The sequence below is a fragment of the Argopecten irradians genome, chromosome 3 (assembly GCF_041381155.1).
Source record: "Argopecten irradians isolate NY chromosome 3, Ai_NY, whole genome shotgun sequence".
NCBI classification, from domain to species: domain Eukaryota; kingdom Metazoa; phylum Mollusca; class Bivalvia; order Pectinida; family Pectinidae; genus Argopecten; species Argopecten irradians.
In genome coordinates, this window is record NC_091136.1 from 50,686,130 (window position 1) to 50,698,836 (window position 12,707).

The 12,707-nt window shown below is 33.8% G+C and overlaps 1 protein-coding gene across 2 annotated transcripts in view; it reads right to left on the reverse strand.

Moving 5' to 3' along the window:
• LOC138318965 (uncharacterized) overlaps nucleotides 1-12,405 on the reverse strand; it is a 39,045-nt gene extending 26,640 nt beyond the window's left edge. Inside the window, exons 1-6 of one of the 2 annotated variants that reach the window (XM_069261818.1) lie at nucleotides 11,665-12,405; nucleotides 9,469-9,751; nucleotides 5,691-5,753; nucleotides 5,161-5,235; nucleotides 4,831-4,879; nucleotides 2,872-3,068 (exon numbers count right to left, since the gene is read on the reverse strand). In XM_069261818.1, coding sequence (XP_069117919.1) covers nucleotides 2,872-3,068; nucleotides 4,831-4,879; nucleotides 5,161-5,235; nucleotides 5,691-5,753; nucleotides 9,469-9,582 — 498 coding nt within the window. In that variant the 5' untranslated portion in view covers nucleotides 9,583-9,751; nucleotides 11,665-12,405. The remainder of the gene's footprint in view (nucleotides 1-2,871; nucleotides 3,069-4,830; nucleotides 4,880-5,160; nucleotides 5,236-5,690; nucleotides 5,754-9,468; nucleotides 9,752-11,664) is intronic. The other variant, XM_069261817.1, reaches the window with a different exon arrangement.
• Nucleotides 12,406-12,707: the final 302 nt, after the last annotated feature.

Genomic DNA, 12,707 nt, shown 5'->3' on the forward strand with positions numbered 1-12,707 from the left:
GGTAAAACCTTGGCGTAAGAAAGAGGGATTTTCCGGCACACTATGTATAGGGGAACGTAGCGTGTGAAGAACAGTGATATCTATGTAAATATACTTATCTGATCTACTTATGCCTCCAATACCACACGCTGCATTATGCAGAAATGACAGGAAAATATGCTACTATTATGTGGCTTATTAACCTAAATAAACAAATAGTATCGATAGAATGTGTCTAGTACACATAAGTAGTTCTAATACACCAGCGGGCTAACCTGCGGTGATTCCGCACTAGTATTCTGTGGTATAGCCGGTAGTTCGCGGTCCAAGGGTATTGCCTTTACCTGTGGTGATGTAGTTTTGGCCAAGGCCATATTGTTATGTATTGGAATGATACGTGGGGAACACTGAGTGCAATACCTGCAGAAGTCTGCCTACTTTATGAGCAATTGTTGACAGCTGCGTATGAAACTGTGGTTTCTGCATGTACAACAATAGTAAACACAGTATATTTTGTACAGCACACTGTTTGTTTTTGGTATCTATTTTGAGGTTCCATGTTTGTTCTGACATTTACAAATTAGTCTGTCGGATACATTATATCTATGTAATTGTGAACTCTTATTTCGCTTTCTTGATAAATTAATTGACATTACTCAGTGAAATGTTTGAGGCAGTTGGTGCTAATTCTACAACTGTATTTATATTTAAGTTAGAACGGTCGTTATGACGATATTTGAATAAGATACATAATACATAATAGTATTCTTTTTAATTTTAAAACAAACACACACATATATAAATATATCAATAACGATTGCACGCGTACGGCAATAAACCATAAATAATATGAAGATACCGTATTGTTATTTATTTGTGAAACAGATTCGGTTAGCTTTGTATGGGTGTATGTGTTGCTCTATCATGTTCCCAAGTCACCACAACAACACCAACAGGGTATAAATCACTCAAAATCTGGCTACGTATTAGCGTGATGGAATTACGTAAGTCGCATGGATAAGTCGTACACATGAGCTTTTCTGTTGATTACAACAGATGGTAGAGCCATCATGTTGTTATACCAACTCATACGCCTAGTACATATATACATCATGTAGTTTTTATATCCAAAAACACAAGTCAATTTGATAAGTAGTAAATATTCGACAAATTTGACGTAGATATTTGTTTACTTTCAAGGGTATATCTTGGTAACATAGAATTAGATTACAAAATGTATTAGAAAATATTCATCATAATTCTTGATTACTCATATTCTTTAAGATGAACAGTCATAATATAAACATCTACACGAACTGTTTTGCATCTCCGTACTAAAATGCGGTAGCTAACAGTGACGATGAGTATGGCTATACATTCTCATTCTACATTCAGCAAATCATGAGCAGTTTTAAAGCTAATACATATAAGCAATATTCATTTTAAAGATCAATGGTCTAGAGGAACATTGAAAATAACAATATGCTATGTGCAAATATATTATCTTCAGGATAGATTGTATGTTGCATTATAATTACAAGTATTTGCTTTAAGATCACTTTCGAAACAGTTCAAAATACTTTTATAATCAAAATGAGTATGCAATCTTATCGTGTGTTGTAAAACAAATAGGAGAAAAAACCATTTACACACTGGTGGGAAAGTTCTAATCCTAAATAGTGGTATGTATCGGTAATCTTACCATCAAAGTTAGCCTGAATGTGGGTCATTTCAACAAAGATAAGATTTCTAGCGGCTTTTATGAAGCTGATACCAAAACTCGATTAGCCAATAATTCTAGTTTATCTGATGAAATTTGGCCTACTCCAGTGGAAGAAATCCTAACTACGGATACTTGGGCGTCCATCATGCCTATGCTGCTATACAGGGAGTGGGGACGACGCGGGCAGGGGAGGCCGTCACAGACGCGGAATACCCTTCTCGGGCAATCTAGCACCCCAGGAGCAGACGAGATCTCGAAAAGCTCAGGTTCATTTGGTTGAACCTTATCATATTTTTTCATGATCGAAATAATCTCCTACAGATCCCAACTGAGTTTTAATCATAAAAATGCTTTAAGAAGCAATAGCCTGCATTATGTAGAAACAGATGGAAGAACCCCAATATCAGATGGACTTTAAGATACAACACGATCACGTTAAGAAAGGCTTGGAATAATGTAAGAAATTTTCTCATAATCAGTTTTCAGAAATAAGGAATTGATTCGACAGTGTACAACAGTTCACTTTAAACACATTTATCCAGCTTTGGCAGTCGTTTGTCAACTTTTTAATATTGTGTTTTGGTTAAGTGTTCTGGTATTAAAACATAAAGCAACGCAATGTTATTAGCATATTCTTGATTATAGGTGATATGCTTTCTTGGCTACACAATCAACGTAGGCAAAACTATTTAATTTTCTGATAAGAATGAAATTTAAATTAATTTTCAACTGGTTTGCAGCATTGCATGTCTGATATTCATCATTTAATAACGCGTGTAGGATGCCCTTCGCCAGGTGTTGTGGAGTACGAATATACGTGTGACTATGTCCTATAAACAATAGCGTTAAAGTAGGAATAATCTGTAAACTGAAAAGTATGCCTTTATTCAAAGGTAAATTGACTAGATTAGTTTCTAATAAAACAATAAATAGAAGTATGAGAGTTGTGTAATTGAATGGAAAGTGAAAATACAAATGGCCGGGTAGGTGACACAATCTCGGGACTTAAATTCGGGCAACACAGATAAAAGATAAATAAACATGACCTCTGAGAAAACAATACTGACCCTTTATAAATTATTTGTGTTATATGTGTAAAATACGGTAGCATGTACCACCGACCTTAAATCATCAATTCGTTACTGCAATGTGGATAATAGTTGTCCTACCTGGCTGACTTCTGTCCAATGACCATCTTCTACAGTTGAGTCACGTGCCATCAGGATGTACACAAATGGGGCCTTTCCGGGGACGTGCACAGAGGGCACTGGACGCGACCAGAACACCTGACACCGCTGTGTGTCTCTATATTGTTCCAGGAAGGGTTTTTCAGGAAAATCCCAGGTGATGTTAGAAGTCTTAGAAACTAAATAAATTAAACAAATATTGATATACGTAATCTGTTTAAACTTGCTTTTGTTGAAATTATTAATATGTTCATTATGAACGTATAGATATATAAAAACTAACAGGTATCAGAGTCGCACCTTTCACCGAATTGTTTTTATTCAACATAATATTTATTACTTATGTTACATGTATATTCATCATAAACCTATTGTATGTGTAAAGTATACTTGAAGTATATTATACCTATGCTTTATGTCCATATGCAAGAATTCCCTTTATAAAAAAATATAACGAGTTGTTATGACTAAATCTCCAATGATGTATAATGGCTAGCAGTGTCAGTAAAACAGCCCTAATGTATTGATGAGGTTTCAAGTACAGCTGGTCCCCGTTATACAAGATATAGCTAGATATGCGAATAAAAGTCGGCAAGTCTTTTAATCTAGCCCATTCTCTAAATTACTACAGATGGAAACGTACATCTAATACGTGTTACAGATGAAATTCACACTTAAAATAGATAAAAGAACTTATCATAATTAATTTCCATGGCACTCTTTTCTTGTTAAAGTTCTATGTAAAGATTTTCTTTAAATGATGGCCTTTACATTCAGATAGCTTTTGGTAAAAAACTTAATTCTTATTTTGATAGCTGCCAGGGCAAATAATTTACAGATTAAAGACAATTCAGGTGTGTGAGTACAACCTCCATATACACTACAGAGATATGTATGTTTTCTGCTGAATCAAGAGAATTTCCTGAGATCTTTTACGTTAAATCCACTTAATCCACCCTCTAGCATAAAGGATTGAATAAAATTAACGGGCGTTTGAATAACTTTAACTTAACTTTTGGAAGATATCTTTCCCAATGCAACAGTACAAGTCTACTTTATAATACACACGAGTCTAGTTTTTACAAATAGGTTTTCTAAAAGCTTGTTTGGGTTGCTTTGGTCTAACTTCCTTTTTCCAATGTCGTTCCTTTCTTTCTCTTGGAGCATTCTCATAAACACATTGCCATGATATATAGTCGATGCCAATAGAAGGACTGAATTGTTCCAATCTTTTATTAATATACAACTCTAACTGTAGCTATATTTACTTAAGTGTACATTAGTAAGATGTAATTAAGACCATGATGAAGGAGAACAAAATTTAATGAAAAGTTTCCGAAACTGTATTCCATAATCATCAATTTAATTTGCGTTCATGTAACTTTCAAAGTCATGTATTGATTCGAATCTCGTGATCACGAGAACGTCTGGTGTGGTGATGTGAAGTTGAAAATTATCATTTCATGTCTGACTTTCTGCGATGGAGCAGATTGATGGTAATTTTACTAAGTGTTTCGTTGGTTGTTGATAGAGTAAGAGATACTAACATGACACACCTTGCCTTCCGCTGCTGCCAGCTATAGCCATGCATGTAAACACTTGTTATATCATCATGTGTGGGAGATGTGCCACTTACATAAACTTAGTAACCCCAGCAGGTTTTATTAAGTCTGGCCTATTATTTGTTTTTACAACTACGCAACCAATCCCAAATATACAACGCATTCGATTTATATCAGATAAAGAAATCAAAAGGTTATATAAAGAATTTTGTGTATATTGCTTTAGATAAATTTCTCTTTGCTAGTTTTAACAACAATACTGGCAACTATGAAAAACGGATAAGCGTTTCTGTTCATATCATATTGAATCAAGAACAAATTATACATATATATATATAATTATATTTCTATTACTGATTATAAAATTCAGAAAACTTACCTGATGGAACGTTTTTCTTGAAAGCGCAAGCCGTTTTGCATCCTTTATGCTTCAAAATGAAATTGAAATGGAAGTTACATAAATATCAACGATTTATTGAATGAAAAAGAGCAGAAAAATATGACATAATCTGTAAATTATGTTTGAAATATGCGATACCTATCAAATTTAATGATTGGCATCGCATTTATTGATATTTATTATCATTCCTTGAAATGCAAGCAATTTATTTGTCCTGAATATATAATTGTACTAAATGCTACTGTATAGTAATGTCAACTAGGATCTCACTCCATGGTGATGTAGGTAGTATATAACCAATACACTTACACATCTGCCCTGATTCTCGCATAGAGAACCCCACATATCAAAACTTCTAAACAGCAACGGACATAGGTCCCAGCACTGTAACACAGATTTACACAATTTACTTATAAGATGTTTTAATATAGAAAAGTTATACAGGACCCAATATTTACATTGGACAATGTGGGTACTATTATGAAAAATGTGTCCATGTATCTTATCCAATAACGGTTGTTCTTTGAGTCTCTTTTCTCGATGAAAAGGATAAACAATTCAAATAAATACCGATTACCGATAGTAACACATAGTTCTTAAACATATCATGGTATTATATTATTAATTTGTTTAGTAAAAATATAGTCTATATGAAAATAAACTCCAAGAGAACAGAAATATCATGCGCCAGTTAGTGTGTACCCACATGGAAGCAATACATTAGAGAGACATGTCTGAAAACAGTATGTTACAATAACATGGTCTATTGTTCTATAACAATGAAATTGTTATTAATAATAACAGAGAATGTAGGTGGGCATTATCACCGCACAAATTACCATTCGACAACTGTTTTTTCGCTGACACACCGCATCGTCTATTGGAGCATTCCGTTTCAAAGTCTGAAATCAACAAAAAATTTAAATCATTTTAAAACAAAACAAACCAACGCTAAAAGGGGTTAAAACCTTGAAATCGTTGCTGGTCCCCTAGAGATCGCGTGGAACTGGATGTGGGAACTCCCTTGGTTTATAAGGATTAAGAATCTATTTTTTAAGGTTTCACAAAAATTCCCTTGTTTGATGGTCCGTCGAATACCTGCGGTGTTGCTATGTATAAACTTTCATACCTCAGGGCTAATTTCCTCTACTGAGGAACACTCCCTATTCCAGGCTATCGTAAAATCAGATCATAAAAATTTGAAATATTTCTCCAAAAACATTTAACACGGGCCTTACAACAGAAATGTCCTTTTAAGTTGGATATATAAACGTTTCAAATGTATATGTGTTTCAAACCGATTTCAGTGAATAACTTTTGTGAAAGTATGTGGTACCACATGTTAAGCGTTTTCTGCACTAATACATGTGACATTCGTCAAAATTTCCATCGGTGTTGATCGAAATAGCAGCAACCTTTCTATTTTACATATTGTGAAATCCATATACCACAGAAATCATGAATAGGTAGATACAATTCTGGAAAAGTATATGTGTGAACTTATCAAATATGTAATAAATCAACATCGTATATGGATCTATATTTCTTTCTAAATGATGGCATAGTATTTAAGAAGATCTTCCGATGAAATATATGTGTATGTTTTTTGTATTTATGCTATGAGTGACATTTGAACATAATACTTCAATACACTAATTAATTTCGTAATAAAATACAATAGTGTATACGTGGGTCATCTTAATGGTTTCTGCCTTTCTTCCCCTTCAAGTACATAAAACACTAAACTAAGTCAGCCTTTTCTACAGCGTCATGGTACTATAGGATAACTTTGAATCAGAGAAAATGAATCGGATTTAGCAAGATCCAATTCATGTGAGCTAACAATAAAATTAATTATTAGATTTTTTTTTTATTTTAGATTCTTTTTGTTTTGCAATTAATGTCACTACATAACCCTTGGGAAAAAAATGTTTTTAATTTTACAATATAGCATTAGACTGTACTTTTTCTCTGTCAATTTTCTATTTCGGTGTTTTTAAAAATATATACCTTCGGGTAAAATATCTTTATCTTTGTTTTTTGCATATTTTATTATATTGTTTTAACATTTTATATCAATCAAGGTCAATATGATTTTAATGGTTTATGGAATATCTAGACTGGATCAATTTGTCAATTTTATGAGTATAAAAAGTGCAATGAGTTGAGTGGTCTAAATTAACGGCACTCGTCTCCTGATTTAATAGTTTAAACCACGTGAATCACCATATGTATACATGTCAGCCTAATAAAGTGTATTCTACAACATCTGGCGCTTTTTAGGGAGGGACATATTATCCTGTGTGTTGCTTAGATGACCTGTCATCATTTAATAAGGCGATGTAACATACATATCAAACGTAGCATGTTGAAAATCTGTAACAGTTTACATACTCAGCGGAAGATTGTGTTTTATGTTTACAAAATCCTCAACACAGAAACAATTAAAACATATGTTATTAATTACGAATTCACTAAGTTAGCACATGTACATGTACATGTATATATAATACATGAAGTGGTGTGCATACTGTATGTAACACCCCAAATAAGATCCGGGTGCTCTTTTGGTACAAAAAACTTGTAGTCATGAAAAAATATCTGTTATTATTAAACTAGCACTTAAAGTACATATGTAATTATAAAACCTACTCATCGCTTATCTCTTCTGGTTAAATAGAGAGAAAAACCCTGTATTGGAATCCACTTAAATTGAACATGAAAACATACTGTGGGAAACATGTGTTCATGTCAAAGGTTGGACCATATTGCCATTAAATACCCAAGATAGCAGAGCCCACATTACTCTGTACAACATGCCAAACTATTCAGGCCCAATTCGCCTCATCAACATCATCATCCAACTACAGCATCGAGGGATGCAGTTAGTTAGGTAAGCAAGTTTTTTCTGCCGATATTTTTACGGTAAATAAAATTATACTTCAGTTCTAGGAAAGGGAAACCGCATTTATGATATCGTGTAATTTAGTAAATCAAAAGGAATTTTATAATGAGCATGCGTGTTTTCGCAACTCTACCCGTTAATGTAGCTCTGATGAGCAGCGCTGGCTATATACAGGTAGGAATGGAATCAATGTATAAATATTTTGTACCTTACCTAAGAGCACATTCAGGCTATCGGATACCAGATAAAATGTGGAGTAAAGAATGGTTTATCTTACCACTATCATTAATTACTGCCATGTACTGCGTCTTAATTGGTGTTCAAATACGGGTCTGATTGTTTTACATGAACTTTGAATGTGTTCAGAGACACCAAAATGTGGCATTCGCTTGTCTTTGTAAGTGTTGATAGTATTTACACTAGAATAGTGAAGTCCATTATCACTGATTAAATACATTTGACTAAATTCAAAATAAACAAATGTGAAAACAGTTCTCTATGAGTTTTTAATATAAATGTATCTAAAGTTAGGGTTTTTATAGGTATTTCTTTCTTTTCAATTTGAGTTGTTTTTGTTGCCTAAAAGACTAGTTTTATTTCAACAAATAGCAACATGCAATTACTATTGAATATGTGGAATATAAAACGAAACGTGAATTGCAAATTTCGCAAATGTCTGTCGGAAATGAAAATACTGCATCTTCAGATGCTGGTACATTTTACAAACTAGTTAAAACACAACGTGGTTCATATCCAAAGGGGAAAGTCTGCTTCTCATTTAAATACAATTCCATTCAACTTTTTTTGCTGGATGAAAAACGTGAAATGCTAATCAACGTGCCGGGTTCCCAGCCGTGTATATATACCATTCGCGTCATAAAGCGTTTCTTTGTAGAAACATTTACAAACACTTGTTCTATTTTAGTTAGCAACAAGTGGGCAGGAAACAAAACCGGTCCTCTTCTTTAAGTGTTTCTCACAATTTATATTATGAAGAGGCCCTGATGAGCACTGAAGTGGCATCATTCAACCGTAATACAGACAAGGTTTTTTTCAGTCGTAGAAAAAAAAACTCTTTTTTGTAAAGAAAGTGATATTATGGGTGAAATCAATTCGATACACAATATTATATCATTAAAACACCATAAATAAAATGTAGTCATAGGTCACGGTAATAAACTACAAAGGAATAACTTGAAGAGAAGCTTAAGGGAGTAACATATTTTCATGGATCATACTGCGGCACAATTCACCGTCCTTGGTGCATGCTTTGATATATTTTCATAGTTGTTTTGTATTGTGCTGTTGTTTGTTCAGTAACAGACGTCCCAACCCAATAAAAGATATATGAAAGAAACACGGGATGTTCTTTATTGTGTAAGTTAAGAAACAAAACATCCAAACGAATCGGATATTTAATGTTAAAACTCTGTTTTAACAGATGTTCAAATATATTTTATGATATAATCCAATTTTTGTTTACTGCACATTAGTACTTCAAGACACCAAACAATTTAGATAAGTAACATTGAAAGGTTTTGACAATTTCATTTAGTTTTGAAAAGAGGAAATCGTCTAGGATTTGTTTTCAAAACAAACAATCTTAAGTTACAAGCAATTGAAATATGTTATTGTAAATTTTGATAATTTCTATCTTATCTTAGATATTTGAAATTATCTGTTTTTCAAAATCAATAATTTTAGAGACTCACCACCTGCAGGCAGTTGACCCTGCATCTGGCGATGGTGACAGGTGGACCAAGGTCAGCACTGACCAGTTGATAGCACAGCAATAGTGGTAAGACACTATTGAGGAGAGAGTTCATGATGTCCTCGCCGTGTCCTTAGTCTTCAACACGCCGGTATGACTGTATTGATATCCAACACATAAACACACTAATCTCTAGCACATCCTGGATAGCCTTACCCGCATCTAATCCAAGTCAGCAACAGGTGAGCGCTAGGCACGACCAACAGGTAAAAATCCAGAAACACCTTTGAAAGTTACAAAAAAAGAGAAGAGTTAATTAAGAACTAGTCATACCATGTTACTATTCACGGAAACTCGCGTACTGTGCCCGTGCTCTAGACTTATCTGTGTTGAATTATTTATAATCATTTCAAAACTAATCGATACAACAATAGTATTGATGGATGGAAGGTGGTGTCTAAACAGGGGTTGGACTTCGGACTTAAAATACGGATATCACAATAAAACGACATGCTGATATATTGGTTTTGTTTGTTTATCTGTTTGTGTGTTTGGCATTTTACATCCTAGAAATAATTAAATGTTAAGGAAGACCCAGATATCCTGCAGTTGTGACGATCATGTTACTCGACGTTGACCTTTGTATTGGTGATGTTGATATACATGTTACGGTGGTAAAATAGGATTTAAAGGTTATACAACGCCTATGGTCACCAGAATAGACGTATTTATCTGACCAAAGCATGAAGTAACAGTAGATTTTGGTTCACGTGCATCGACACAATGTTGATTAATTACACGAGTTGGACGCATCGAGATAATAAACCACCGAACCATTAGTTAAACAGTTTTAAAACTTACCAGCATATATATATATAGTCCATTGAATTCCTCTATCGAATATCAGTAACAATTTCAGATTCAAAGAGTGCTTTGGGATTGGCAATGGAACTATAATAATTCGTAAACACAACATTCAGATTTAACAATTGATTAAAACATATTCCAATAGAGAATGGCATATTTCTGTAAGAAAAATATACTAATTGTTTTCAAAACTTTATAATTTTAAAAAAAATCATCTTTTTGTTTCAGTTGATTTATTTTCAATTGCTTTTTACTGGGTATATGAAATATGAATGTACCTCGTAACTTTGTTTTCCAGTATGATTTATATCTGTCTGTTACTATTACAGAGAATAACTCTACATTTTGAGTGTAGACATTATAGGGATGCCGAGTATGACATTCAGTAGGTGAATTACGACAACGCCCCGCACTAAATACTGTCACATAGCCAATGGCCGTCACCTGTTGTTTAGATGTTTAGCATGCTGTGTGTATTTTGGAATTATATGTGCAGCACTTGGCATACAGGCTGGTATGTGTTTACATGACAAAGGGGTGTATGAGTTCCAGGTCATTGGAAGAAGTACATTTTATGTATTGTTGTTTGGTAGGGTCGAAATATATCAGAACTATAACACAAGTGGATAGAAACGTGGGTTGGAGGGTTTGGGAGCAACATAGGAACTCAAAAGGGGGTGAATATATTAATGGGAGTCCTAAAAGATTTCGGAATGTGTCAGGGGTGAAAAGAGTATCATATCACTAGGAAAAAAATGTGTCAAACATTTCTATGATAAAGATCATGACTTTTGAAGGCAAAGTAAAATTTAAGGGAGAAAAATGAAAATGAAGATATAATTTGAGTATTTGCAGAGGATAGGAATATATCTTTACGTAAAATTCGGAAGGTGGGTATCAAAATATTGAAAGGGTCGGGAAAGACCAATAAGTGAAAGAACGCATGATAAGACATTTAGTTTTGTTTAGAACAGTAAACAAATTTTTTAGAGTAGATTGAAAATATGATTTCTTATTAATAGACGATGGATTTTGAAAAGACATGAACTAAGTAAGATCACATAGGTGGTTCTTGTTAGATAATTAAAATAAAGTTGCACAATTCATAATGGCCAGAATAGTGAAGGTCAATATACTTGTCAATGGCCGGACTCAAGAATCATAAATATAAGCAGCAATGGGTAACTTAGTACATTTGTTTTAACATGCCATCCAACAATTACTGTCGATTAGAGGGTTGTGAATGTTCTTGTCATTCCCAATAACTAAAAACTGAAAAGTGATATAGCATTAAATATTTCCAAAGTATTCCACACAAAAGTCCACTTACCGTTTACATATATGTGATAATCACACACTTAAATAATAATAGCCCGGTATAGTAGAATAAGTCCAGTAGTCCAACTGTTTTAAAGTCCACTAAAATTTATAAAAATCCAGGAAGCTACACACGTACAAAACATATATCTTGTTGTTCTTTCTTAATCTATCAATGTAATTAACCTTTACAAGTTAATCCTGTTGTTTTTACAATAACAACATATGTAATGATTATGATTTAATCCGTATGATATGTGATTGTGTAGTGTCTCCCATCTTGTTGTTTTAAAGGAAGACTTCAGTGGATAATCCTTTAAATCCCGGAATCTCCCAGACACTAGACGAACCGATATCAACAATACCTTCAATATTTACCACAGGCACCAGTGTTGTTGTTTGTATCTATTTATAAACAATTTCAAAATTCCAAAAGAAAATTCCACTGTAGATTCTCCTCAGTTTACGCTGTCTGTATCGGATCTTAAAAATCCGGATTCAAACTCACAGAAAAGTTTTGTAAATTAGTCCATCCATTTGATTGTGCACCTAACTCCGACAAAGTTGAGCAAGTTTTTGGTTGTGTGACTAATGTGTACAGTGTGAGGTAGACTAGCACGGGCTGCTGTAACCTGAACCCCCACTATCATTGGGGGAAGGATTCCATGTTACTAGGTATAGGGGCGAGAGATACGTCGGCAGAGGGGGATCTCAGAGCTCCGTATCATTTGTCTGTACCCAGACTCGCAGAGTCCCTACCCTCGTATACACAGTTTATTTACATAGGTATCACTCCATTTGCATAACTTATATACGGTTTGTCCAGCAAATCCACATCAATTGTTCTAAAATTCGCTTATGAAACGTTTCCTGCTGACAAGAACAATGTTTCCAATATATGGTATTTTGTAATTTTCATGTAGGTTTTATGGAAAACAAGATAAGTCACCCTTTGAAAGACTATATAGTTGGTATGAAACATAATAACATCATTTCATTAGTTTAACTACTGTATAACATACAATGTTGGGCGTGTAGAAACTTTCGTTGTGATCT